The following is a 27,027-nucleotide window of genomic DNA, read 5'->3' as shown; positions in this document are numbered from 1 at the left end:
TATAGCATTACTGTATGCGAAATAAACATGACAAAACACATGCAGGCGGCAATAGTCCCCGATCAAAAAGCAATAGAAGAATCCACATCACAATCCCAGAAGCCCATATTGGTTCCACCATCTGCCTCAAAATGTTCTGTATTTTTGAGGACAGCCACGTGGCGCATATACTATTTCCTCCAGCATTGAGTACCAGTACATGGCACTCTGCCACGCATGCAAGTCCGGAGCAGTCCTCGAGATCCAGTTCCAGGCAATCTCGTGCTTCCCCAACAGGCTCCCCAACCCTACCAGGTATCTTTCAGCTCTTCTGCCCACCAGCTACTCCATTAGGCTACAAAGCGCAATCTGAGGGAAACAGTTTATCAGCCTCCACAACACATCTGCCTAAACCCCCCCAATATCACTGTATGACAGGGAACAACCAAATCACATGAAAGAACTCTGCATTTTCAGCACCCTAGCGATGGCAGGTGGGTGATGGGAGTTTACTCACCTTCCATAGCTGTTCAAGCGTCAAATAAGTCATGTGGAGAACATTAAGTTGGATCATGCAGAGCCAGGAAGAGATAGCCCACTCCCAAGGTGCCATAAGTGCTTCCCTCCAATCTCCATCCTCCAGGGTTCCCGCCGAGTACGGAGGCAAGAATAGGTCCAGTGAGTTTAGGGACCTATAAATCTGAGGTCTAGGCCTTAGGGGGACATAAGGGTTTTTATCTCCATGTGGGTCTACTCAGGGACCTCCCCCAAAGTGGCTGTGTAGGAAGCTGGCTCTTTATGTGATATATCATTAAGTTGGTATACCATGTAAAGAGCATAGGGGTTCCTTTATGATTGGACAGGGGTTTGTAAGCAATCCCAAAGTGCTCTCTTAGGGGGTAGTGTGGTCGAGCAGCCTCGGGCTTAATAGAGAGGAGTGCAAGACATTTGCAGAATATACACCATGGTTAGTAAATGATAGCACAACTCAGTAGGGAGATCCACAAATTTATAAAAATACCAAGCCCTTTTATTTATGATTTGGCATCACAGAAAAGTAGTTCAGGTAAGTACATTTTTTAAATAAATTACTTTCACTTTAAAAAGTGGTCAGTGCAATGTCTGAGTTCTGCAATGTTATCCAATGGAAGGAAGAACAAGTTCTGTAAACAGATACAGTACATCGACTTACGGGAACAATCTCCAGAACTTAAGGTGAGTGGTGGGCAAGGTCCAAGGCAGCACCAGCAGTACACCACCAGCAGAACAAGGGCATCAGGAGCAATAGGTCTCAATGGAGATCGGTCTCTGTAAAAAGATGGTGCAGGTTCTGGCTAGGAAGCCAGTCCGGGTGACCCAACAGGGGCGTTCACGGCTAGCGATGCTCGGGACCTAGAGGCAGCTGGGGTCCTCTTCTACACGGCCTGGGGGCAAAAGATGCAGAGGTGTCTTTAGACGTCAGGTTTCTCTTACCGGAAGCAGTCGCAGGGCCTGCGTGCAGAGGCTGCAGGCGACGTCGGGGAGTCCATGAGGGGTGTGACAACTATGGACTCGAGCTCTGGAGGCCTGTGGAACCTTGTTGGCAGCAGAGGCCCACTTCAACTCCAGCCGGAGGCGACGGGTGCAGTGGTGGCTTCCGGTGTCAGGTTTTCGCAGTTCCGGAGACCTCAGAGTCTTCTCCTTTGGAGTTCTTTGAAACATGTCCGCTGCTCACAGGAGGTCTTGATCTTTATTGAAAGCAGGCAGTCCTCCCAGGTTTAGGAGGCACTCAGCATCCGAGAGTCGTCTTTGGTGCAGGGTCAACATAAAACAGTAAACAGGACAGCAGGGATGGGACCATATCAGGTTCTCTTTTCAGTCTTATGCGGCTCTTAGTGTCCTTTTTGTAGGTAGTCAGGATCTGCTTCTCTGGCACCTGTGACTCCCCTAAATACTGAATATGGGGCGTTAGGGGAGTGTAGGGTAGTAGCCAATGGGCTACCACCCCCTTGGAGTCACTATGCCCCTATAACCTGTCCCATAATTCCTAAGTATGCCATCACAAAGATGGCTACTTCTGATAAATCATGCTCACAGTAGTCCACCTTAGGGGTGGCACTAGCCTGGAGGTGGCACACCTACCTGACTAGCTAAATTTCCCACCTGTCCAGGTGCCAAGGGGGCTCTGGACAGAGGGGGTGCTTTCCTCTCCTTTGAGGGGAGCCAGATTCGCATTCCAAAGACAGAAGCTTCTTTGAAACTCACTGGCAAGAGGAGGATAATCAGCAGGCACTCCTGTGGAATGGGGTGTCACACCCTCTTCCCAGACGGACTTTTGTTCTGTGTCTTCTGAGAGCAAATGCTCTCACCCTAGAATGTCAGAACAGTGTTTCGGGTGGCTGGCTGGCAGAAACCAGTCAGCAAGGACACCAGAGGATGGTAGGTTTTAAAAGGGTACCTCCAAGGTGCCCTCTCAGTGCAAGTAAATCCGACACTGGCATCAGTGTGGATTTAACAATACGAGATGTTTGATACCAAACATCCCTATTTTCAGTGAAGTCATCATGTAACTGGGGAACTTGTTTTCACCAGTGTCCCGCACATTGTTTAAAATGGCTTCCCTAGTCACTTGTACTGGCAGTAATAGGACTGACCAGCACAGGGGCATATCTGCTCATGCAGGTATGCCCTCACATGTATATTCCGCACCATGCCTTACGGCTGTTAGGCCTGCTGTAGGGGTGACTTACAAATATTACATGCAGTGTTAGGGACATGGCACACTGGGAGGTTTTTACAATGGCAGTCTTGCATGTGGTTGGTGAGAGGTGCAAAAGGTTTTGCCAATTGGGGGAACAATTGTACAGTTTTTAGGGAAAGAAGAATGGTACTGAGAACCTGGTGAGTTGGGACGCAGTACACTTCAGTCAAAGTTGCATCAAAAAGCATGCAATAAGTGTGTGGAGGGGGTACTGCAACACAAACCCAGTTTCCTACAGGGCTGATAAGATAAGGCAAGACAGAACTGTAGAAAGGGCAAGAACTGTGTATGGTGAAAGTGAAAGTTAGCCTGCAGCTCCATAAATGAACGAATAGTAGAGCCCTGCCATACATCCCCAAGCTGAGAGATGCCAATCAGATCCCTTCGTCCAAACCCTTCCTGGCACATCACTTGATTGAGATGAGTTTCCAGCCAAAGGGGAGTCTGTAGCATGATCCTACGCCACCCAACTAGTCCATTTAGTAGCTTCCCCCCCAGATCCGAAAAAGCCACCCGTGAGATCTGGTAGAGCCCAAGGAATCAGTGACTCGTATAAGCGATACGTAATCATTTCCCATGACATGAGTGAAAGTTCCACACAGTATGCTGGGTCCTAAGGCTGCCTGCCCACCTTACAGTGCATCATTCAGGACCACCAAGAGGTAAGCCCCACCAGGGAGTTTTTTTAGGTCTCGCCTGAGCCAGCGCTTTAGCGCTGCTCTGGCGAGAGTTTCAGTAAGCGGGATTTTGAAGTGCAAACTAGTGGCTTTTGCAGGCCTCTAGCTACAGTGCATGTGCTCCACCGGGCGCGTGCACCATTTGTCCGCCTGCGTGATCACTTTCGCGGCCGCTTTGATGTTCTCAGTGAGCCGTGCGGCCACTGAACATCAAAGCGGCCGCGAAAGTGCTCACCATATGCTCTGCTCGCATCTCCCTCCCCCCTTTTCTGAACATGGTTCGTGTGCGCTTGCTTTCGTGACTTGTCTCTTTTGCTGCAAGCTAGAGCACACTGTGATCCAGTGAATGATTGGCGTGTGACCTACATGGAAAACTTGGTGTTGTATGTGTGGATCAGAGGATTGCTTCAGTTTTGCCACGGCACATTGACATGTCTGACACTGAAGATTTCCTGCTTGATTTGGTGGTTGTTTGCTAATGCGCGTTTGCTCTGATAGGACGACCCTTGGGATTAAAAATATCTGCCATTTATAATTAGAAATTGTAATTATGTAGTATTTACTACCACGGACGTGGTGAAGACACACTTTTCAGTGTGTAGCACACTACAGTGAAACCCAAGGATATAGAGGTAAATAAAGAGTAGAATAGGAAGTAATATGTCCACAAGCACGAGTGCTTGAAAACAGCTTACCCTCCCCCACCCTACCTCACCTCCCTCTCTCTCTCTCCTGCAGTGTTTTTACCCACTCCCCTGCAGGCGCAGTTTGTGATCTTGGGCGCTTTTCCTGTCTCATCTTCGGTTCTCCGCTGCCAGGGGCTAGCCCGTGATGGCTCCCTTCGTGTCGTGTTCTGTTCTGTGCTGTGTGAATCCGGTCAGTCACTCATGGCTGGCGCCAAGGCCACTGAAGCACGCCTTCTCACTGTGCACAATCCCTGGATTCCTCCAGATTATCCCCCCATTTACATGCAGAACAGGGTCCTTGAAACCCAAACAGATTATGGCGTCTGCCTTTGTGAGGAACCTCTGACTGCAGCATAGTACTCACTGCTGTATCCCACTGTATATAACACGGCACCTTTCCTCTCATACACCCTGCTGTGCGTGTGTTGCTTTGTGTATCATTCTTGCTGTTTGTGTAGTATTGTGCGAACCGGGCGCCATGGTCATCTGACGGATGCACAACCATGATGGTAAACTACATCTTAAAAACGTACACATACAGAAACCGACCAGGTTGTGTCTTACCCAGATGAAGGGGTGACACTTGCTTCACCATATCTCTTTTGTCTATCTGTGCTGTTTTATCCAAGAGCTGGTGGCAGAGGAAACGTGCCAGCGCTGTTGTGGGGTTGTAGCGGGCATTGACAATCTGGTGAGCAGCTCCAGTGCCCAGATGTTGGCTTTCTGTTGCTTTTGTTCGCTCGGCATCACCAGACATTTGTCAGTGGCTTGATCTTGAGTGTGCCTTTTTCTCTCATTCTCCCTCCCACTCTTTCTCCCCCGCATTCTCTTTCCTCTATCCTCGTCTCTCTCCGTTTCTTATTCTCATTTCCTCTTCTTCTCTCTCCCCTTTTGCTCTCTGTCCTTCTTCCCTTTCTCTCTTTATTCTCAGCTCCCCTCTCTCTCCGTCCCTCACTATCTCTCTCTTTGCCTAGACCGTCCAGAGCCTCCCCGCAGATAAGGCGCTAGATTAAAAAAAGTCCTACAAATCTCAGCCGTGCTTTGAAAACTCCTTTTTAGTTGTGTCTGCTTCCTGAAAGAGTCACATCGGCAGAGTTGGAAACATTTTCTTGACTAACTGCCAGCCAAACGGCCCGGCAGAGCTCTGCTCTTGGTGGAGGCCAAAAAGATTTGCATTTCTGCATGCATCAATGAGTGGGCTTGCATGTATTTTTCTCTTATGTCTACTCGCGAGCTCCTAAAAAGACACCAAGCATCGTGTTCATTGCAGATGCTGCTCACTGCGACCTGGAAGGCGTCCGTATCCAGGGACACGGCACCAATGCATGCTCCCCACGGCTCAGACCACCATGCCTGCCTGTCTCCCAGCCGCTCCCGTGCGGCCAGCGCCCCTACTCGTAGGCCCCTTCTCCCCAGCTCCTTTTGGCACTCTCTCCTGCTGTGTTCCATCTGCCCACTGACCCAATTTCCATATAAAAGGATTCCTTGCGAGCCCTTTAATGCCCAAGGCTTCATTGAGGCCCGAAGTCATTGCATTAGGACGGCATGAATATGCTAAAACGAGCATTGGCTTAGCCAACAGGTCTCGCTTTTGGAACCTTATAAGTATTTAGTTATGCAGTACAATATCCTTGGTGCAACAACATCAACTGCTGTATGTATAAACACTTATAAGGTCCCAAAGGCGAGACCTATTGGCTATGCCAATGCTTGTTTATATTGCTACATGGTGTGGGGGTAGCATGCCCAGTCACCAACACATCATGCCTAGCTTCAACCTTCAATACAACACCAAGTCTTTCATGTCATCAGTGATGTAAGGTCATCAGTGTGATCCCTGGTGCATGCAAGTACAATAGGGTACACACTTTTGCATTTGAAATCTTAACCATTACCTAACCTTAAAGTTTAAGGGGATTTGTGAGTTTCGTTTTTATGATTTTTGGCATCAGAGTACTTAGCCCTAACACTCCATTCACAGACATCCTTTTTCAGTGAAAAACACACACGCGCTCTCACACACACGTTTTGCAACCATACACAGAACATCAGTTACATTGGAAACTGACCAGTGCCCTTTTTTTTAAAAAAAATTGAAAGCGACAAGATTAAATATTTTCTTCTACATTTGTAAGTGACTTCTGAGGACAAAGTAAATACATGAGAAATTTAAACATTTTACTTGTACTTTATTCTTCGCATTTAAGTGAGGATATATCTTAGGGTTAACTCCAGGTGTGTCTCTACTCAAGAGGCTTTTTAACGAGCTTCTTGTGTAGATGTTTGAAGGCTGGTGACCTTAGCCTACAAATAAAAACAATTTGATTCCGTTTCTAAATATGTGTTTACAAGAACTACAGGTCCTTGTAGGCAAACAATAAGAAATGCTAGATATGCCCATTTAACACCAACATTTATGTTATAAGCAAACTAGCTTTTCCGAAGACTTCTCCATGCATGTACTATTGAAAACTGGGCAGTTTCATAAACATACTTTTAAAAGCCCAACAAAAAGGTTCTAAACGTATGTTTTCAGTATACAGAAAAGGGCAGTGCTGTTACAGAGGGTTTCAGTAGCAACTAGACGATGGGGAAAGGCTCAATGTATATGCCAGTTCTACAATGGCATTTGCTGAGAAGGGACAAAGGGGAGATGCCATTGAATGGCTTCAGGCTGTGTAATGGAGATAGCCAGCGGCGGCTCTTCCATAAGGGCTGAGGAGTGTCACCCCACTGGCACAGAGCCAGCAGCTGAAAAATAAAACAATATTTTATCATCATTTCATTTTTCAGCTGCTGGCTGAGCCACCGTGTGTAGGGAGGGGTGGGGTTGGGCCAAGGCGTATGGAGCAGAGTGATGTGCGCGGCAAAGTGCGCATGTCGGTTTGGTCAGACATGTGCAGTTAGGTTTCTCCAACCCTGAACATACACATTGGAGGGGTGTTTTGTGCAGGCATTGGGCAGGCAGGAGGAGGGACTGACCTGCTGGTGGTCCTGGACCTTCTTGCCCTACCCAGGGGATGCCTGGGGTTGAACGTTTTACCTGGTGACAGGTACCCCGGCAGGGACGAAGCGCTATGTGGTGCCCTGGTGTATGTGGCACTGCGGGGATTGCCCATCCCTCTAAGTGATGGAGGGGAAGTTGCCACTAAGTTATGCCACAGATGCCCTTGGTTGAGGGCGTGGGCGTTGGATATGGAAAAGGTGCCTGCTGGCACTTTTGCATTCCTAAGTGTTGTGCTGTAATGCACAGCCAGGTTGAAGAAACAGCATACACTACCTGTACCTGAGCGAGTGTTAATCCAGCCCGCTCATGCCCATCCCCATGCTGATCTCATGCAGCATGAAAGCAGAACAGGGATTGGATGGGGAGTCTCTGATGCTGTCCCAGGGACTGCTCGGAGAAGGAAGCAGAGGAACACCGGTGTACAAGGTAGTCTGGTAAGTTTAATTTATTATTAACCCCCTTTGCGCTCCCCCCTCACTTCCACCACAGTCCCTCCTTCCACCCCACCACGTTTTGTGTCGACAGCCACTGAGATAGGCAACGTACCTATGTTGGTTGGTGCAGTATGCTCATAGGCATATTGATAAAACTTTCTGGCTGCAGCAGGGTTCATCTGGATTAGGGTCACACAACGCTCACACCACACTTCCTCTGGTTGATTGACAGGATAGAAAGAGTTGAACAGGAGATTTACTATACGCCGGGACACAGGGCGGGAATCGACTTCAAGGCGAGCTAGAATGTGCTCCATGGGACAGATTTTCCAGAACTGCACAAAGGACAGAAAAGCAGCGATTACTACAAATCCACATAGTACACATTTTTAAAACATAAAACTGAAGTCTGTACAGGGTTTTAGGTATATAAAGGGCACTGTATATGAATCAAAGAAGAAGTGGTTTCAAGCTGCATAGGAGCAGTAGTTTATGTGGGTCTCTTCTCTTTTGTATTCAGCTATGGTATGATTGTCATGCTGGCTCTTACACAGAGCCACTGGCTTAAATACCAATTCTAAATCTGGCTATTCACTGCCATGACTGAGCAACTATGGCACACAAAAATTGTTTCCCAATATTTCTACATTGTAAGGGGTTTCCAAACTGCTTTAACAGGGCTAAGAGAGATCTTGCCAGTGCGATGCTGGCTCTCTGCTGCAGTGGAGAAAAAGAGTACAGCTTTCAGCGGGAGGGAAGCCAGAGTGGTGTGGGTGGATGGCAGGCACCATGTATTATTTTTAGATGTTTGTGTGCAGTGTGTGTTGACGAGGCAGGACTTTTTTTTATTTTTATTTGTTTGGGGAGTGGGTGGTGGGGTAACGTGGAGGGTGAGCATTGGTTCAGGTCTTTCAGAACGGTTTGGCTAGACTATGTCCTGCCTATGTTCCGTTGCCTCTTCTGGGGATTCGCCTGCGTGTTGGACCTGTGTCTGAGACTTCCATTGGTTGCTCCGCCGGGCATTGAAGCGCTTCTGGTGCCTTTGCTGGCCCAGACATGCAGTGGTCTACAGCGTACTCCCATGTTGATGATGGCATTTCTAGAGCCTCCAAGGGATGCTTCCGCTCCTGTTGGAAGGGATATCGGCTCAGCTTCAGAAGTTCAGGCATCTATATCAGGCGTGCAGGCATCTAACTCTTTCCCGACAGCTGCCGTGGGAACCAGAGTTGACCATCTTTGCTCAGTGGATATGATACTGGAATATCTTGAGGGACTGTCATCTGCAGATACGATGTTCAGCGATGTTGAGTCTTTAGCACAGGATTCATTAAACAATATGGCATCTCAAGTGTTGGGAACCATTTGGCTACTTTTTAAACATTTACTAAAATTGAAGGTCGAAACTGATGTTTTATTTATCTTCTCAGTTCTAACAGAGTTCATGGCTTTCATGGCTTTCAAGGTGCTCAGTGCAATAATCACAAAATATACAAATTTAGAGGACCTTGTGAACACATTTTTTAAGGGAAAAACAACTTTATTATGGACATTTTGAAGGCTTTTAGTATGTTTTATTATAAATGATTTGTATGCCTTTTTCTAGCATTAGCTTTATCATTACCTAGCTGGCCTTGTTGACCTTTTGATGAGGAGTGGGTGTCATGTCCTTTAGGATAGTCCCGTCATGTACATCCCATTTTCACTTACATTTATTTTTCCCATCCACACGATAATAACGACTCGAAACAGGTGACCTTTTACCTAGTAGCTTGATCCGGTCTCCTCGACACCAGGCTCTAAGTATTCTATCTTAATCCCTGTACCTGACATACATAAACATGTCCCCAGGCACGGCAGATTTATTATGTATAACGGTCACCACTTTTTTGATCCTTGGCCAACAGCCAGCTGTGCATGATCACACTTGTTTAGAAAAGTATTGGTGATAGTTTTCAAAACATTTATGATTGTTTTCAAAACATCCATGGTTGTTTTAAAAACATACCGATTCTAGAAAAAACCCTGGAGTGACCACTTTAGTATAAAAGACCCTCACTCACTCCTACAAATTGGAGTAGAATTCCTTCCAAGCAGAGACTGGGGTCCTGCATGTGAAATCTCCAACAAGCAGCGGTCTGACATCCTTTGCGGGTAGTCATCCTCAACGCAGAGGCGGCGTCCTTCATTCCCAACCATCAAGAAAGGGGGCTGGTTCTTTCCTAGGGGTTTCTTGGCTACAGATAGACATATCTATACGCACATACACCTACACATCCAGGTTAGGCTAGGTACATTTTAGAAAATCAGTTAGGGCGCGCATTTTAGGAACATGCAAGTGCTACTGTTTTTATCTGAACTGTTTCTGTTCATCTTCTTAGCACTATGGTACAAATGTATCCACTATTCACTATATTAGTACTAGCAATCTCTTTTATATGCTTCCGTCTCCTGATTGTCGCAGCACATATGTTTTACACAAGGCTGTCGCTGGACCAATACATTCTTATTGAAAAGTCCTAATCGCCATCCTGTGTATTTTCTGAGAGAAAGCAAGCACGAGTTTCTGAGCGAAACATACGGTACTGTTGATCACGATACCTGAGGAATCAGGGTTGTCATGTTCAGTGGTTGCCAAAGACTACCTACACCACTGTAGAATTCAGGAGGGTGGTAGTGGCACTGTAGAGCTAACTGGTCTAACGGCTGACATATCCTGTGGAGGGGTCAGGAAGTGTTTGGGACACCAAGCCTTCAATTTAGAAGATCCATAAGGCGCAGGTCCAGGGGGACTCATAGGAACTACACGACAATGCTGTGCCCACTGGAACTTCAGGTTCCACTGAACAGCCCTCATATGTCATCCGGCATGATCCACCAGAAGGATGCAGAAGGCCATGAGGCCCAGCAGCCTCAGGGTCATTCTAACCGAAATCTGGGATAGAGGCTGAAACATCGGTTTCAACCCTGAATACCAGGGCTCGCCTCTCAGGAGGATAGGCCCGAAACTGCACTGTGTCCAGAACAGCTATAATGAAAGGGAGCGACTGAGAGGGAGTCAGGTGTGACTTCGGCATGGTGATAGTGAACCCCAGGGAATGCAGGAGGTCTGTCGTAGTCTGGAGGTGGTAGACGACAGCCTGGGGCGAGCCCGCCTTCACAGCCAGTCGTCGAGATAGGGGGAAGACTGGGACCCATGACCTGCGCAGATGAGCTGCAACCACCACCATCACTTTTGTGACCACCCGAGGGGCACTGGTAAGGCCGAAGGGAAGCACAATGAACTGAAAATGCTCGTGGCCTACCGTGAACAGTAGGTAATGCCTGTGGGCTGGCAGGATGGGGATGTGGAAATAAGCGTCCTGCAAGTTCAACGCCACCATCCAGTCTCCAGGGTCAAGGGCAGACAGGACCTGAGCCAAGGTTAGCCTTTTGAACTTCTCCTTCCAGAGGAAGCGGTTAAGGGCCCCGAGTTCTAGGATAGGATGCAGGCCCTTACCCTTCTTGGGCACCAGAAAGTAGAGCGAATATCAACCACGACCTACTACTGGCACAGGAACCGTCTCAATAGCTCCCTTGGCCAAGAGAGCTAAGACTTCCTGGCGGAGAAGCGCAAAATGATTCTCCGACATGAGATCTAGAGACGGTGGCATGGAGGGAGAGGTAGTCTCGAAGGGGGGAGAGTAGCCCCTTTGGACTACCTGCAAAACCCACCTGTGACGTGATGGATTGCCAGTGGGGGAGGTGATGGCGAATCCTGCCACCCACTGGCGGCAGATGGCCCTGGAAGGGTTTGGAGGCTGCTGTGGGGGGTGGGGTGGGCGTACGGTGAGGTTGGACTGGCCCACCCGCTTCTTCCCAGGCCCACCCGCTGGTTCCCAGACCCGCGACGCTGGTTCCCACATACGCGGCCACGCAGAGGCTGGGCAGCTTACGTGGAACGGTGGCTGAACTGAGTCGGACGTGGTGGGGTGCCCTTTCCGTAGCCATGAAAAGGGCGAAAGGCAGACTGTGGTGGACGAGAGGACGCAGCAAGGCCCAAAGATCTGGCCCTAGCCCGAGAATCCTTAAAACGCTCCAGCGCAGAGTCTGCCTTGTCACTGAAAAGGCGATGGCAATCGAAGGGCATGTCCAGCAGTGTTGACTGAACATCCCCCGAAAAAGCTGATGTCCTCAACCAGGCGTAGCGCCGAAGGGCTACCGAAATGGCAATCATTTTGCCCAGTGGGTCGTGGTATCCAGTCCACAGCGATTTGTGAATTTTACTGCGTCTCTCCTATCTGCCACGGCTTGGGAGACAACCTGTGCATCTATATCCCAGATGGTATGAGTGTATCGGCCCAAGAGGCACGCAGTATTCACAGACCGCAGTGCCAAGCTGGAGGAAGAGAACATGCGCTTCCCAAGATGATCCAGCTTCTTGGATTCCCTTTCCGGGGGTGCAGAAGGGAATACGCACTTGCAAGAAGAAGCTTGGACCACCAAGCTCTCGGGGTAAGGGTGTTGGATGAGGAAAATGGGATTGCCTGGAGCCAGGCAGTGGTGGCGGGCAATCGTCCTTTCCACAGGAGCCCTTGTGCTGGGCTTGGACCAAGTGTCTAGAAGGATGCCTGTGAGGGCTTCATTAAAGGGTAAGAGGGGTTTAGAGGAAGTTGCCGCAGGCTAAAGCACCTTGGTCAGGAGGTTAGTCCTGACTGCCACTGTGAGGAGCTCCAGGCCCAAGGCCTCGGCTGCGCCCTAAGCACCACAACTGCATAGGACGCTCCCTCCTCCGTAGCCACGGTAGGGGGGAAAAAGCATGCCACGTTCTAGGGAGGTATCCAGACCAATGGCATCACCCAATTCCTCTCTCCAGTTTGGTTCTTTCAGCTGGTCTGTCAAAGGGTCCAGCGACACCTCCCAGTCCTCATCCTCACCCTCAGGGCGATAGGGAAACCTGGGATGAACAAAGGAACAAAAGTACCCTCTGGCGTCGGATTCGACGTCAGTCTGGCTCCATCTCAGGGATGAGGATGGGGACGGCGTCGGCTGGGGGCATGGCCAGTGCCAGGGAAGGTCGAGTAAGGTCGACTGTCATCGATCCGGATCCAGGCCGGTAACCACGGGGCCCTCCGTCGCCGAGGCCGGAGCCGCTGGAAGGCCCTGGGCCTCCAACCGACTCCGAGGGGCTCTAAGGCGCACCAGCAGAGTCAGGCTGCCCAAACACACGGTAGAGGGCTTCATAGAACATACGAAGTTGGGCGGGGGACACCCCGGCTCCAGGAAACGTGGGTAAGGCGCTGTGTCGTCCCCGAGTCAGGCACCAGAGACGGAGCCTTAGAGCGACGATGCTCCGGGTCCCGCGTCACGTCAGCCGACCGATGGCGGGAAAGGCGAAGAGTGAGGGTGCTTCTTCTTCTTGTGCTTCGACTTACCCGAAGAGTGTGAAGACTTGGTTAGGTGTGGTGGCTCAGCGACCTGTCTTGAGATCTTCCCCTCGAGCGAGACAGGGAGCGACACAGAGCCGACTGACGGGCCTCCAAAAGCTTTTGGGACCGCTCCCCCATGACTTAGGATTTATGGCCCGACAGTCGGAGCCCAACTTTAGGTCGTGGTTGCGCTCCAGAGCAACGCGAGGTGCTGGTCCGTCACGGACATCAGCTTGTGACAGGAGTCGCAAGGCTTGAAGCCGGTCCGACGATGGGACATCCCTCACACACCAGGAGTCGCAGACTTGAAAAAAAAGACATTGACAAAAGTAGAAAAAAGTTTAGTCAAAAAGTGACTGAGGGGCAAGCTGTCTCCGGAACTGCGCTAGGCTGGCACTAAAAAAGTATTGACTTCAGCGCACAGGGGCGGTGTGTAAGTAGGCACCACAATGTCATCCCGGGAACCACAACGCCGGACACAGAGTCGACCGATGCCATCTACTGATGTGCAGGGGTTCTGGTAAAAACAAAATTCTAGGGATCCAGTCCGACGCCTGGGGGTAATTCTAAGGTAAGGAATCTATAACTAAAAGTCTCTTTTAGATGAGGTCTTTAGTCAGACTTAAGAAAAGCAATATAAAATGTTTAAATAATAAATGGCATATGGATTTTCAACAACGTAACGCTGGAGCATAAGACCAATTGAAAATTGGGCTCACTGGAAGCTCCTTTTTTTGGCAGATCCCACAGGACCAAAGTGTTCAGAATCACCAAGCAAACCTGAGACCTGACGAGTCTTAGAAAAACAAGCAGGCTGTTTCAGAATAAGCATCTTAAATGGACTGCACAGCTAAAAATAAATCCAGTAGAAGAGTTAGCTTTAAAAGCAAACAAAATGTCCCAGTCAATGGAGAAAGCAGGAGAACAAATTATGGATTTGAACCAAGCCAGTGACAAAAGACAATTCTTGAAAAAAACGGTCACCATCAAAAGCTGAGGAAACAAGTTAAATGGAGGGGGCGGGCAGTGGTAGACACAAGCAATTTTTTGGGGGAAAAAGGGGGATACTGCAGAAAACCAGAGAAGACAGATTAAAATAGACAAGCAAATCAATGTTATGACACCAACAACATAGTCGGGAAATAAGGTTATCAGATTATGTGTTGCAGTCCTAACATTTCGTTGAATCTGAAGTTGTATTTTGTTGGGGTCCATGAGCAATGCACTGTTTTATAGTCTACAGACTAATTAAGCAGAATCCAAGGCTAAACTATTCATGTTAGAAACACATCAAGAACGACAGTCTAAGTATGGACATCTGGATTCTACTTCAGAAATGAAGACTGGGAAACTTCGTTTTTTCTGGCTGGAGTCTTTGACTAAAGGAAGGAAAAGCATAATCCATGCCTCGGTCTCTTTAACGGAATCTGTACAGAATCTGAACTTTAGGAGAAATGGTACATTTTGCTTTCTTATGACAGAAATATTGACTACGTTCTAGTTCCTACAAAACTGCTAACTACTGAGAGGGGTGCCCCACTAAATGTAATGTATGAAATGTGTCAAGACACCATGAGTGAATCGCTGTAAAGCAGGTGCACAAAGATTAAGTACTGGTCAAACTGTTACCACTAAAGAATCTCTCTCTTTGCGTTGATACGTATATACAAGTACGCTAGGTTACTAGGCGGACAATGTTGATGAAAACAAAAACATTTGCACTAATGTCAGTAAAATGCATGCACAAGTGCACTTTGTAGGAAGCTGGCTCTTTATATAGTGGACCAAAACGAGGTACATTGTGTAAAGAGTCCCGGCAAACCCGAATTCATTTAAAGAGGCAAAAATGATAACCCAAATGCTCTTTTATGGTAGGTTGAATGAACAGTTAGGCTTATCAAAGGGTAGTGCTAAGCATTTGTTGTACTCACAGAGGCAATAAATGGAACCTTAAGGTAGTCTGTCTCACCGACTGAGGGTGCAAAAATTAGGACTGCTGGGCCACTCTGGAAGTGAGTCTCTGCGGTGCCAACGTCCCTGGACGGCTGCTCAGTCTTGGTGCAGTGGGAGTCCAGATTGGACCCTCACAGGCTGTGCTTGTTGAGAGGGGTCTGGTACCCTGTGTATTGGTCCTGTGTGGCTCCAGTTGGTCCTGGTGTCCTCTCACTTGGTGGTGGGACAGATCTGAGATTCAGGAGCTGAGGGTCCTCTTCCTGGGCGGCTGCTGCTTCGATCTGGCCGGGGAGCGATAACTTGGTATATTGGACTTAGCGTTTCGGTGCCTGCCGATTGCAAGGGAGTAGCAGCTCTTCTCCAACAAAGATTTGCTAAAATTTTCGAAGGGCTGGCAGTCTCCCTGGGTTCGTGGAAGCGGGACAGCTGCAGGACAAGTCGCTGGTCATGACTGTCGAGACTGGTAAAGGCAGGGAGGCAGGGGTTGGCGCAAAAAGTCCAAGGTCAGTCTTCAGTTCTCACTGTTCTCGTGGCTCTTCTTTGTCCTCTCTTCTTGATCCGTCTAATTAAAGTTCCTGGTGTCAGGGGTGCCACCTAGAAACTCAATCTAGGAGTGTTACAGGGAGTGACCGGTAGAAGCCAATAGGCTACTTATCCTTTAGGCGGTTTAAATAATCTATATGACCACTTCCTGTGGGAAGTGGGCAGAACCCTGACCCAAAGAGCCTAATGCCACCACAACTAAGATGGTGTAATTCTAAAAGCTGTGTCCACTTAAGGTAGCCTATCTTTGGGGTGGTAGTAGCCTGAGAGGGGAACATGCCTCCTGACTACCTAATTTTCTTACCTGTCCTGGTGCCAAATGTGTCAAGCGCAAGGGGTGGCCAGTCACTTGTCTGGGGAAGCCTTGGGCCACATATCAAAGGCACCAGAGTCCTTTGAAGCATCCTGCTTTAATATGCTGATCATTAGCCAACCTGCTTGGAGGAGTTGACAACACCTCCCGCCAGAGCAGGCATGGTTTCTGCCCTCAGAGCGCAGGCTCTCACCTGCAGGGGGGTCAGACGCCGGTCTGTGGTGGCAGGCTGGTCTACACCAGTTAGCCAGCACACTAGTAGTCCTCTGGCTTCATGTATTATTAAAGCCAACACTGGAGTCAGTGTTGGTTTATAAATGTGAGATGTTTGATACCAAACATCTCTAGGTTCAGTGAAGCCCTCATGTTGCTTGGGAACTCCTAAATACCAGTATCTAGTACATGTACTCAAAATGGCTTCACTGTTCACTTTTAATATCGAAGAATCGACTTGGACATCACAGGGGCATATCTGCCCATGCAGATATGTCCATACATGTAGCATGCGGCCCCATGCCTTATGGGTTGGCTCACCTATACTGCATGCAGTATCTGCAAGCATGGCACACAGGAGGTGTGCAATGTAGTGTCTTCACCTTCCTCTGCACCATGCGCCGTAGCCTGCAATGGCAGTTAACAGGTTAGTGCTGAGGGGTCACCTAGGGTGGCACAATACATGCTGCAGCATTAGGGACCCTCTTCAGCCTCCTTGACCTAGGTAGCAGGGGGATCATTTACTAGGGACTTACAGGGGTACTAAAGGTATTGCCAAATGGGGCAACAATTGTACAGATTTAGGGAAAGAGATCTGGCACTGCGGACCTGACTAGCATGGACCCAGTGCACTTCTACCAAAATTGCACTAGATACTAGACATAAACTGGGGGTGTATCAAAGGATTTCCTAGAGAGAGGAGGTGGGAGACTAGGAGCTGGCTGAGAGGTCCAGCCGGTGCTCCTTGGTTTATGTCACAAGCAAAAATGAGGCTTACTGTTCCTAAAGGGAAAGAGAAGATATTGACAGGTTGTGCAGGACTCGGGCATATGCACGGTGGCAGTCAGCAGGACTGTTTCATGTTGCCCTTACACATCCCAAAGGGATGTCAAGCTTGATCAAAAAGGGACACTTTCCTACACTTCTTTGTTTTTACATTTTATTAGGAGAATGTATTTTCTCGAAGGTGCATTGCTTATGTATAGTACTGATAGAGCAGAAATGTTATCTTTCATCTATTAACAAGAGTTTTACACAGAAACGATTTGCGATACCTGTACATGATGATGACAAAACATCTGTGTTAGGCCCCATGTATTAAGAAACACACAAATGAAGGTCTGATTTAGATACTGCATCGTAAAAGTAGGCAGAATGTTAGTAGTTTTCGGATGTATTTTATTTATTTGATGGTTTTGTATAGCGCGAACAAGAATATACGTGAATGACATACATCAAAATACAATGAATTATGGGAATACTGTACTGGTAACTGTTAGAGATAAACACAGATCTACAAGAGTATATAAAAAGAAAAGAGATCAAGTGATTTTAGACAGGAGAATCGATTTCATTATTTTTTATAAAAAAGTAGCGGACGGATTGAGTCTCGTTTCTGGAGGCAAGGCGTTCCAAATCCTGGGAGCCATTCCTGAGAAGGTACAATTGTATGTTTTTTTCTTGGAGAACCGTTATGGTTTAAGTAGAAGATTGTCGGAACTCTTGGTAGATCTGTTAACCCCTGATAGTACTAGTTTCTTCGCTGGGTATCTCGGGGTTTTGTGATGCAATGCCTTATATGTCATACAGGCAATTTTTAGGTGGATTCTGGCCTCAAAAGGTAACCAGTTGAGGGTACGAAGGTCAGGGGAAATGTGGCAGTTTCTTTTGGTGCCTGTGATGAGTCTAGCGGCTGTATTGATTGAGGCTCTTAGCGGAGTGTTCATTGATTTTGTGAAGGCCACAGAGAGAGACACCCCATAGTCAACTCTGGAAATTACTAGAGTTTGAACTGCTTGTTTAAAGTCATTTGCGGGTATGAAGGGTTTCAGTTTTCTCAGGGTGTTCATCAGAAAATGTGCTCCTTTAGTTGAAGCGCTGATGTGCTTCTGCATATTTAGCTTATTATCCAGGGTTATTTCTAGAGATTTAGCGGAATCAATGATGAGAGGTTAACCGTCGAGTGCAGTTAGGTGCTTCATCCGCTCGCGGATGATGGTTGTTTGGTTGGGGGAGCGATTAAGAGGAATTCTGTTTTTAGTGTGTTTAGTTTTAAATGGTTCTTTGCCAGCCAGGTCTGTGTTTTATGGAGCGTTGAGTTAAGGGACTTGATGTCTTCAAGAGGGTGGACATTAATGTAGAGTTGTGTGTCGTCGGCATACATGTGATATTGGATATTTGGGGAGTTGAGAAGCTCAGTGAGTGGTTCCATAAACAAATTGAAGAGTGTTGGGGAGAGGGAAGATCCCTATGGTACTCCCAAAGTGCCTGAGGTGGGGTTAGATAAAGATTGGTTGATTTTGAATCTGTGTGTTCTATTTTGGAGGAAGGAAGTGAACCAGTTTAACACCGTTCCAGATAGTCCCATTCTATGTTTCAAGAGGTCAAGTAGGTTGTCGTGGTTGACTGTATCGAAGGCTGAGGATAAGTCAAGTAGGATTAACAAACAGGCTTTGTTTTGATCCAGTATTTGTAATGCGTCATCTATTATGTGGGTCATGGTTGATTCGGTGCTGTGCCCGGATTGAAAGCCTGATTGGAATTGGTCGAGCAGGTTGAAGTGGTCTATGTGGTTACTAAGCTGCATGTGGACACATTTTTCGAGTAGTTTGGCCAGGGTCGAGATGTTAGATATTGGGCGGTAGTTATTCAGGTCTGATGGGTCCGCTGATGCTTTCTTTAGGATGGGGGATACCTGACTAGCTTTGAGGATATCTGGGAAGGTTCCTTGCAGAAGAGAGGTATTTATAATCTTAGTACATAGCACACAATAGTCAATAAGTTGATGTGAAAGTTGATGTGAAATTTTACATTTTACTAACATGTGATCTTATGCTTAGATAAAAGTAGTAAATAAACAATAACATAGAAGTTTCTATGTAAGAATATAGTTGCTTCATATGTTAGAAAACGGATACTAACACTAGAATGTGCAACATGAGCACTGATAGACACAGAAAAGTAGGTGTTACACGAGGTTATGTTATGATTTGTACTTCGTAAAAGTTCATTTCTGATGTGCTTTTAAATGGTGATGTATTAACATATAACGTGCAAAAGAGACTTGAGAAATTATATGTGAAACAATAGTGAGTATTGAAAAAAAAGTAAGACTACCCTATACTTACATGAATTAATTAATATTCATATTGAAGTGATTAATATACTCGATTGAAGGATTAATGCACCATTCTATGTAATGTGAGATTCATATTTTAACACAAATTCATCGTAATAACTGCATTTCATGAAGGCCTCAAACTTTGCTTCTTTTCCTAGTATGAACTTATGAAGTGAATAGTCTGAAGACAATGGGAACCTTACATAAAGTTCCCACTTGTGTTCTAACACTCAATCGCCTTCTTTCACGTTTGTAGCTTACTAGACTAGACTTGCAACAAAAGTGTTACTTCCTAGAGCAATGCTTGAGAAACGGATGAGCATGAACTCTACTACTTTCCAAATGCTACAAACAATCATATGACTAAACTACAGTGGTCCTAAGGAAATTGCGAGTAATAGATTACTGAATTCTTTCGAATTTTACTTGCTACATCATCTCATACGATCCTTGGGAACCAATGGGACAGAGTAGCCCGACAAATTTGGTAACGTCAAGGGGTGTAAACCTGGAATCAATGGAGTTGAATTGCCTAAATTTTTAACTAAGGGGCGTCACCCCTTGATTGGGACTTCCAGAAACAACGCGAACTGTGACGAAATAATGTGCCCGCCGCCAGCTGGTATCATAGTGGAAACCTTTCAGCTGAAAGGGTTCGAGTCAGAGCAGCTGTGGCATTGACGCAGCAGTGCAGACAGAGGCTGACTATTTGGTCTACGAACTGGAACTGGACATTTGATATTTTCTGAACTTTCCTAAATGGTTGGTATGAGACAACTAATTTCCAGCTAATTCACTATTCTTGAGATAATGCAATCTCCCTTGTCTAAGGAACATAGTTCCTTCATAACTGAATCTCGCAGAATTTGCAAATGCTTATTAAACCTGATCTAATTTGAAATTAAAGCTGTATGCTAATCCTTTGAAACTTAAACAGAAATATATATCATGATAAAATACTCTGATTCTGCTCCATTAATTTGTTTGTGGCTATGTTCAACTAGATTTGGTGATTAACTAACTAAAAAGTGGGTTTACTTGGAAGATTGCCCCCGATATTGAATGTTAGCAATTATCGTATTCCAGGTGCTCATATGATAATTGCTCATCCTCTAAGTATTCCAGTTCCTTTCAATACAAAACAAGATCCATCAGAGGACCTAAGAGACTTTCTATGGTAGTTGAGGTTAATCTGGGATAAGAGGAACTAAACTAAATAAAATCGCTTATGAGGTACAACCTGTTAACGCTACAACAGTACTACCCCTGTTTTGTCTCTGCTTTGTTCTGAAGTGTTTGTAATCTTTTTCTTTCATTTGCCTTTTCCCATTGTTGCTTATCAAACCAAACCCTTCTGCATCTCACTTGTGCTTGTGACAAGATACAATTTCCTATACAACTGATATGCTAATATAATTTTATGTATATGCTAGATTAACAAATAAAGACTCATATTTAAGGTGGTGAAGATATTCATTACTGCAGTTTATCAAAAGGTCACTCAAGAATAGGGTCTTGGCGTAATAAAATGATAGAAAACAGCTCATGACAACTGTATCCCAGCTGCCAAGAAAACCTTCATAACGTAATCCTAGTGTTGGGTCTCCAATTGATGACATGAACATGGGGGTGTGTCCTGGTATCCAGTAACTCAACCCCGTGTTTTTCAGCACTCAAACAGACACCAAGCAACAAGTTGGCAAGCTTTAAGTCTCCTACCCATCAAGCCCGATTGACCGTACCTTAGCTGCCCGGATAGCCTTGATTTTTAGCAGCATATCGACAAAAGCAACACGCACTTTCTCAGAAGTATCATGGAGGTGGTATTTCAAGGATGGCAGGAGCTGTTCGAGTAATGGATGGCTAAGCTTGTTGTCTAAAAGTATTGGAAGACACTGCAACAGAGGGAAAAAAAACAATGAAAACACTCTCCTCACAATTCTACATTACAAAAAGTCCAGAAAAGCTGAGATACACAACATGTGAAAACATTCTGCAACATCATGCAGAAGCAATACATGCAACCCAGTATTGTGGAACCCTTGAAACTCACCAAGTGCTTACATTTGTGTCCCCCCCACCTTCTCACAAAAAACATGTAGGGTGCAATCAGACAGACCTTTTTGCTGGAGCGGATGGGCTAATATTTCTAATACTTTATGAATTAGAGTCATGCATTTTAGCTAGAAGGCAAGTTTAATTACACTTAGGATGAGTGTCCTCCAAGTCAACACCACAGACAGTGTATGTGCTGGATGGAGAGAACACATTTTGTTGGCTATCTAGATACAGGAACAATGTCACCCTGAGCTAGGAGAGGCAAGTATTACATTCATCATTTTTTCAAGGTAGAGAACCGGAAACTGTAGTTGCTGAAGTTTATGTGGTCCAGCTCAGTGGCAATAGATCCAGTAATATTTTAACATGCTCTAAGAAGGTCGCAGACCATACTCACATTAGTAAATTCATTGTTGACTATACTTCAGTGCTTTTAAAACCACAGGCAACACATTCCTAGTGAAAGCTAGGCCAAGAACATATTCAAGTGCACAAAAATGGCTCTCACTAACATTCATATGCACTCCAAACATAACCCATTTTAGGTGCTTAGTCTTTTATACCTCTGCCTATAAAGATGGAGTACAAACACAAACCCTGTGCTCAGGAGATTGGATGACAGTCGTTGTTATAAAGGAGGAGCTGGGTTCTAACGATACAGTTAGTTAACTAACATTTTGGGTAGCTGACAACAGTGAAACATTATCTGTTGTACTTTTTTGGCAATGGCATAAAAAAATTAGTTACTCATCTACAACTGTAGTTCCCCAACATTGATGCATTAATAAATGTCATAGATTCATGCGTGTTTACAATATTCTAGTAATATATTGTTACTCCACACATTTTTTGTTTAGAAGCCTACCCCGGTCTTTGGGCTTTTTAAAATCTCAGCCAATGAGTCATGAGGTGAGGATAAACAGACAGTGTTAACAACGTGATGGATTTTCATCTTAACAGCTTTGTAGATCTCTTGCAGCGAATTGCTAAACTGAATTACTGTCATAGATAACTAAGGCATCACCGGAGTGCCTTATATTGGGAACATTAATAGGTCTGTGTTCATTCCTATAGCAGTGCTTTATGCATTTGATAATCCCACTTGCAGTTCTTTACTAAACTAGTCAGTATTTGTTCAAGCCTGCTGTACCGGACAAGCAGCTGTAACATATTTTAATTTCCATGTTTTCTGTATGTTTTACTGAAAGGTTATAATGTTGAGGGCCTTTCTAGCTTGAGTAACAGGTTTCTCGAACTGAGAAATAAAGGTAGTCTGATGTGTAAAGCAGATCTAAATTTCAGTGAGTGTCATTTCCTTTGACTCACCAACCCTTGAAACTGATGTGATGACAACCAGCAACACACACTTCCATGGAACATAATATATCCCAGAACTAAGTATTGGTTTGAAAAGCGACACAACCAAGAACAAGAGAGTAATGTTCTGTTCCCAATTCAAGGTGACCCCCTAGGTAAAACCCCACAGAGACTATCAAAAATAATCTTGAGCTTTTTTTCAAGCATCTTGAAAAGGCCTCTAGGGGAAATAAAATGGACACCTCTCAGTCTCAGTTGAGCAAACAGCAGCACAGAGGACACTGGGTGTTTTTTTCTTTATTCGCACAACAACAAAAACTCTTCTAAAAAGAAATGGTATTTACCTCTGGCTGTGACTGCTCTGGATTCCGTAGGATCTGTATTTAGTTGTCCTTCAAGTCTAAGTGGATAAACTCTAAAAGTTCACAAGCTAGGTTGTGGGACCCAACTTTGACAGATTACAAAGAGCAAACCTATATTTTACATTGCAAGAATGTTAGGCATTATTAGTAATTCAAAGTACAGCTGTATAAATACCTGAATAAGATTTAAGAATGGCCTTTGCTTTTCCTAGGAGAATCCCATCAGCATTGTTTTGCTACTCTATCACATGAGCTTTTACACTTCTCTCCTTATGAGAAATGATGAGAAGCCTACATAAACAATGTTTACCATTCAATAAAGTAGGTCAAACAGATGGGCATCTGCTCCTGTATATAGGAACTCTGGTGCAAAGTTTGAACATTATATTTTTGTCTGCATCACAACTAATTTCAGTCATGGGATCCCCAGTTTTACAATGTCAACCAGGGCTAAGCAGTGGTGTGAATTACACCATGGATGTGATTTGCTTTTGGAAATATGCAAAGGTTGACACCATGCCCACTAATGAATGACTTCTCTGGACAGAGGAAGTGATCCCATGTCCACCTTTTGTGTATGCAGTGCATTGTGGTGATGCTACCAGTCAATACCTGCAATCTCCTGTCTTTCCCTAGAACTCACAGATATCTTTTAATTCAAGGAAGGTGATACACGTTTGTTGTTTTGCTGTCTCATAGTGGAGTGGAATCATCAAAGGTGGGTGTCGGTTCGAATTAGGATTCATGGAAATACCATCCTGGCTCTAGGCGTTGTCATCCAAAGCAACAACATGACTGACGATAACTTTCGATGCCAAAATCTGTATCCACCATTTGAGCCATTTTTGTTCAAATGGATACAAGTTCAGCCTTTACTGTGACATCATATGTGTACACAAAGACGTGTTAGCAGAGGTTTGCATGATCTTACTATCATCATAACAATGCTTCAAAATGGTAAATGGTGCCCAACAAATTTCTGTTATGTTACAGTGAGCCTGACAATACACGTTACACTCCAGAAGACTTAGAAATCAAAGTTTCTTCTTGGCACCAAACACCACTTGATATAGTGCTTACTTGAAATAACCATCCAGTTATTGTTAGAAAACCAACTCTATCATCTAAAATCAAATATTCTGCAAAGACCCATGGAACAAGAATGACTCCCGGAACTCTGGTTGTAGAACTGACAATATTAGCCTGCCAATTTGAATAGAAGGTATATAATGTGACTGCAGAGTATTTTGAAGGTGGCAGGAATATAGGCTTATTGAATTTTGTTTGTCTATGAAACAGTTCATCTGTCTGAAGACTACGAAGGGCTGGAACACTTTTCCATCACAAAATATCTGAAATAAAACTTTTACTTCCTCTCACTTTCTGGTAATATTGCTAAGGTTTCTTCCCTATAAGTGGTTTTACCTACTTCCACAAACAGCAGATGCTGCAGGCATTCTTTGCTGCAGAGGATAGGAATACTGAGAGGTAGAAAAAGTCAAAAGCGTGAGGGCGGAAACCTTGCTCTGATCACTAGGGTATTTTCCCATGTTGCAATTTCTAGTACACACATCAAAATATAAGGGCCACTTTTCGGATTGCCCAGAGATGACATTCACCACTTCCAAAATGCTTATGATTAAGCAAAGGTTTTGCCTGGAGCTCTGGTCTGAAATGGATAGATACCAACGAACCATGTTATTCATAGATCTGTTACATGAATTATTGATTTCTGTGACTCGTATGAAAAAAGCTGATCAACACCAAGCTTCTTCTACCTGGACCCTCCCTTTTGAAATCTAGCTGGCAACGAGTTCAAAGATCCTCCCAGCGAAGTGGCCTGTGCCAACACATCCCCACTGCTGTCTTTTATAAGCTCGATTTGGGAATGCCTGCCTCTCTTTGTAATTTGACCAGGTTTGTCACAAATCCCCTACATCTGAACCAAGCAAATTACTTTGAAAGGTACCTCTATGGCAGTGAGGTAAGACAATGAAGCAAGACGAACCTGAGCAATTAAAGCAACAAGAGAAAAACTAGGTTTGATAACAACTCAATGTCATAACTTAGAGTATCCCACTTTCAGTCAACATTAGTCAACAAAAGACATGGAAGTGAAAGTTAAGTATATACTGCAGGGGCCCCATCATCACTTTGCTACTGTTGAGCTGTATTATGGTGGCCCAACCTTTCACTCACCCATCTCAAATTTCACGGCTCAAAGCCTAACGATTGTCTTTTTCATCCTCTTGTATCTATTTCACCCACAGTGATTCTACAGCTTTGGTCACCCATAGACCCAATGTCTATTTGCTTCTGTATCCACAAGGCACATAAGAGGGCGACAATGCAACACATTTTTTACTACATACAAGATCATGGTCTTACCTTGAAAACAGAGCAGCGAACATCAGCTGAGCTAACATCAGAAGAGAGGTCTCCAAGTACCTTTTTCAATAGATCAGTGAGGATTTGTGGTGGGATCATCTCCCAATATTTAGCTGTTATTTTACAAACTCCAAGCACACCTGTAGATCGAACCATTGGTTGAGTATCTTCCAAAAGATTCTAAAAGAAACACAGTAATATCCATCATGCAAATCTGAGAGAAAAAGACAATTCTCTCTTATGACAACAGATGGAGATTTAGTTTCAAACTAGCATTTGACGTGACAATCTTCAAATGTTCAAAAAGCTAATACATATACTTTTAATTGATTTTTACTGAGTAAAACATAAGTGTGCTCACGCCATTTTATGTCAAAAGAAAAACCCAAAGGAGAGTGATGCTGAAATGCTAAGCAATCACAATCTACTACTAAGAGGGCGGAAGCAGACCAAGTTATAAAACATAATAAATATGGGAATCAAAGGGTCCTTCGGCCCCTTTGATTATAAATATGGAATGTAAAATGTATCTGTTCAGTAGACCAACTTAGGCTAGCCCTCACCAGCTCCTTTACTTTGCCCTTTAGGTGTGTACTATACTACAGGAAAAAGTAAAAGGAATAGAGAGCGTGCCATATGGTTGAAGGTCAGTTTGATAGTTACGATATTGTAAGGAAATTGCTCTTTTTGCATGTTCTCCCCACATTTTCTGACTGCTGCTCGTTTTTCGATTTTGAGAAAGCACGGAGTTCTGCTACTCATACCCCTTACAAAGTGTATGTCAAATTGGTTGTCCCCCATTAGCAAGTAATGACTTACTTAGGAGTCCCTAGTGTATGGTGCCCAGGGTACCAAGGTCACATAAGGCAGAGTGTTCATCCTGGGCTGCAGCACTGTTTGTGCCACCCTGTGTGTTACAAGATACAAAATGGCTCTCAGCCAGACACTGCAGACTGGAACAGCAGTGGTTACACTGCAGTTCAACATTGCTATTCAAACCAATGGCAAATATACCACTTCCTATAACAATATATGTAAGTCTCCCCTGAGGAAGACTTATTGAGGCCTACGGCTGAGTGCTATATGTTAATAAGTAAGACATATGTTTTTATACATGTCTTAGCAGCAACACCTCTAAATTGTTGCTTGCTGTGGAAAAGTTCGCAGACCAATTGGCTTATGCACGGTTACCGGCTGGCACCTCAGCCTGGCTAACGTCTGAATGGCGCTACCTAACTGGGTACTGTAAGGTATCAAATTAATCGTGGCACTAAACCTGTCCTGATGCCCAGGACGAGTTTAGTGTCATAACTAAAGCAATGCAACTTTCAGAACATTGGCACTATGTGACCCAGCTGGTCCAGTGGCCTCCCACAGGCCCTCTCCAACAGACAGCTTTTTGCCCGCCTGGGGAGTCGGATGAAAGACTCCCAGGCTTAGGAACAATTGCAGCCTGCTGAAGGGCTAGGTGGCACTTTCCCTTGATAGGAAGTCACTTGGGGGGTTAGCCAACAAGGCGAGCTCCAAACCAGATGCCACCTTTGGTGGGCAAATGGCCATCACACTTCTTAGAGACTGCCCTTTGTTCAGGTAAATGGGCTGGCGAAGGGACAGAGAGGGGAAACCAATGCCCAAACCAGTTTTCCTGTGGGCATGTACCCCAGAGGTAGCCACACCACTAGGGTGGGCTACAAAGCTTCTAACAAGGGTGCCAACATCTTGGAAGTGGGAAGAATAGTGCACTCTGGGATTGTTAGGTGCCACACATTGCTGGAAAGTCATCACCAAAAGGGAGAGGGCCTGGTAGCCCACTGGCTAGTGACTGTGTTGT

The 27,027-nt window shown here is 45.4% G+C and overlaps 1 protein-coding gene across 3 annotated transcripts in view; it reads right to left on the bottom strand.

Moving 5' to 3' along the window:
* NCAPG2 (non-SMC condensin II complex subunit G2) overlaps positions 1-27,027 on the bottom strand; it is a 403,487-nt gene that overhangs the window by 258,452 nt on the left and 118,008 nt on the right. For all 3 annotated transcript variants that reach the window (XM_085631953.1, XM_085631952.1, XM_085631954.1), the window contains exons 12-14: positions 25,197-25,376; positions 20,814-20,966; positions 7,636-7,858 (exon numbers count right to left, since the gene is read on the bottom strand). In XM_085631953.1, the coding sequence (XP_085488079.1) occupies positions 7,636-7,858; positions 20,814-20,966; positions 25,197-25,376 (556 nt within the window). The remainder of the gene's footprint in view (positions 1-7,635; positions 7,859-20,813; positions 20,967-25,196; positions 25,377-27,027) is intronic.

The sequence above is a fragment of the Triturus cristatus genome, chromosome 10 (assembly GCF_964204655.1).
Source record: "Triturus cristatus chromosome 10, aTriCri1.1, whole genome shotgun sequence".
In the NCBI taxonomy this organism is placed as follows: Eukaryota; Metazoa; Chordata; class Amphibia; order Caudata; family Salamandridae; genus Triturus; species Triturus cristatus.
This window is presented reverse-complemented; position numbering and strand designations above follow the sequence as displayed.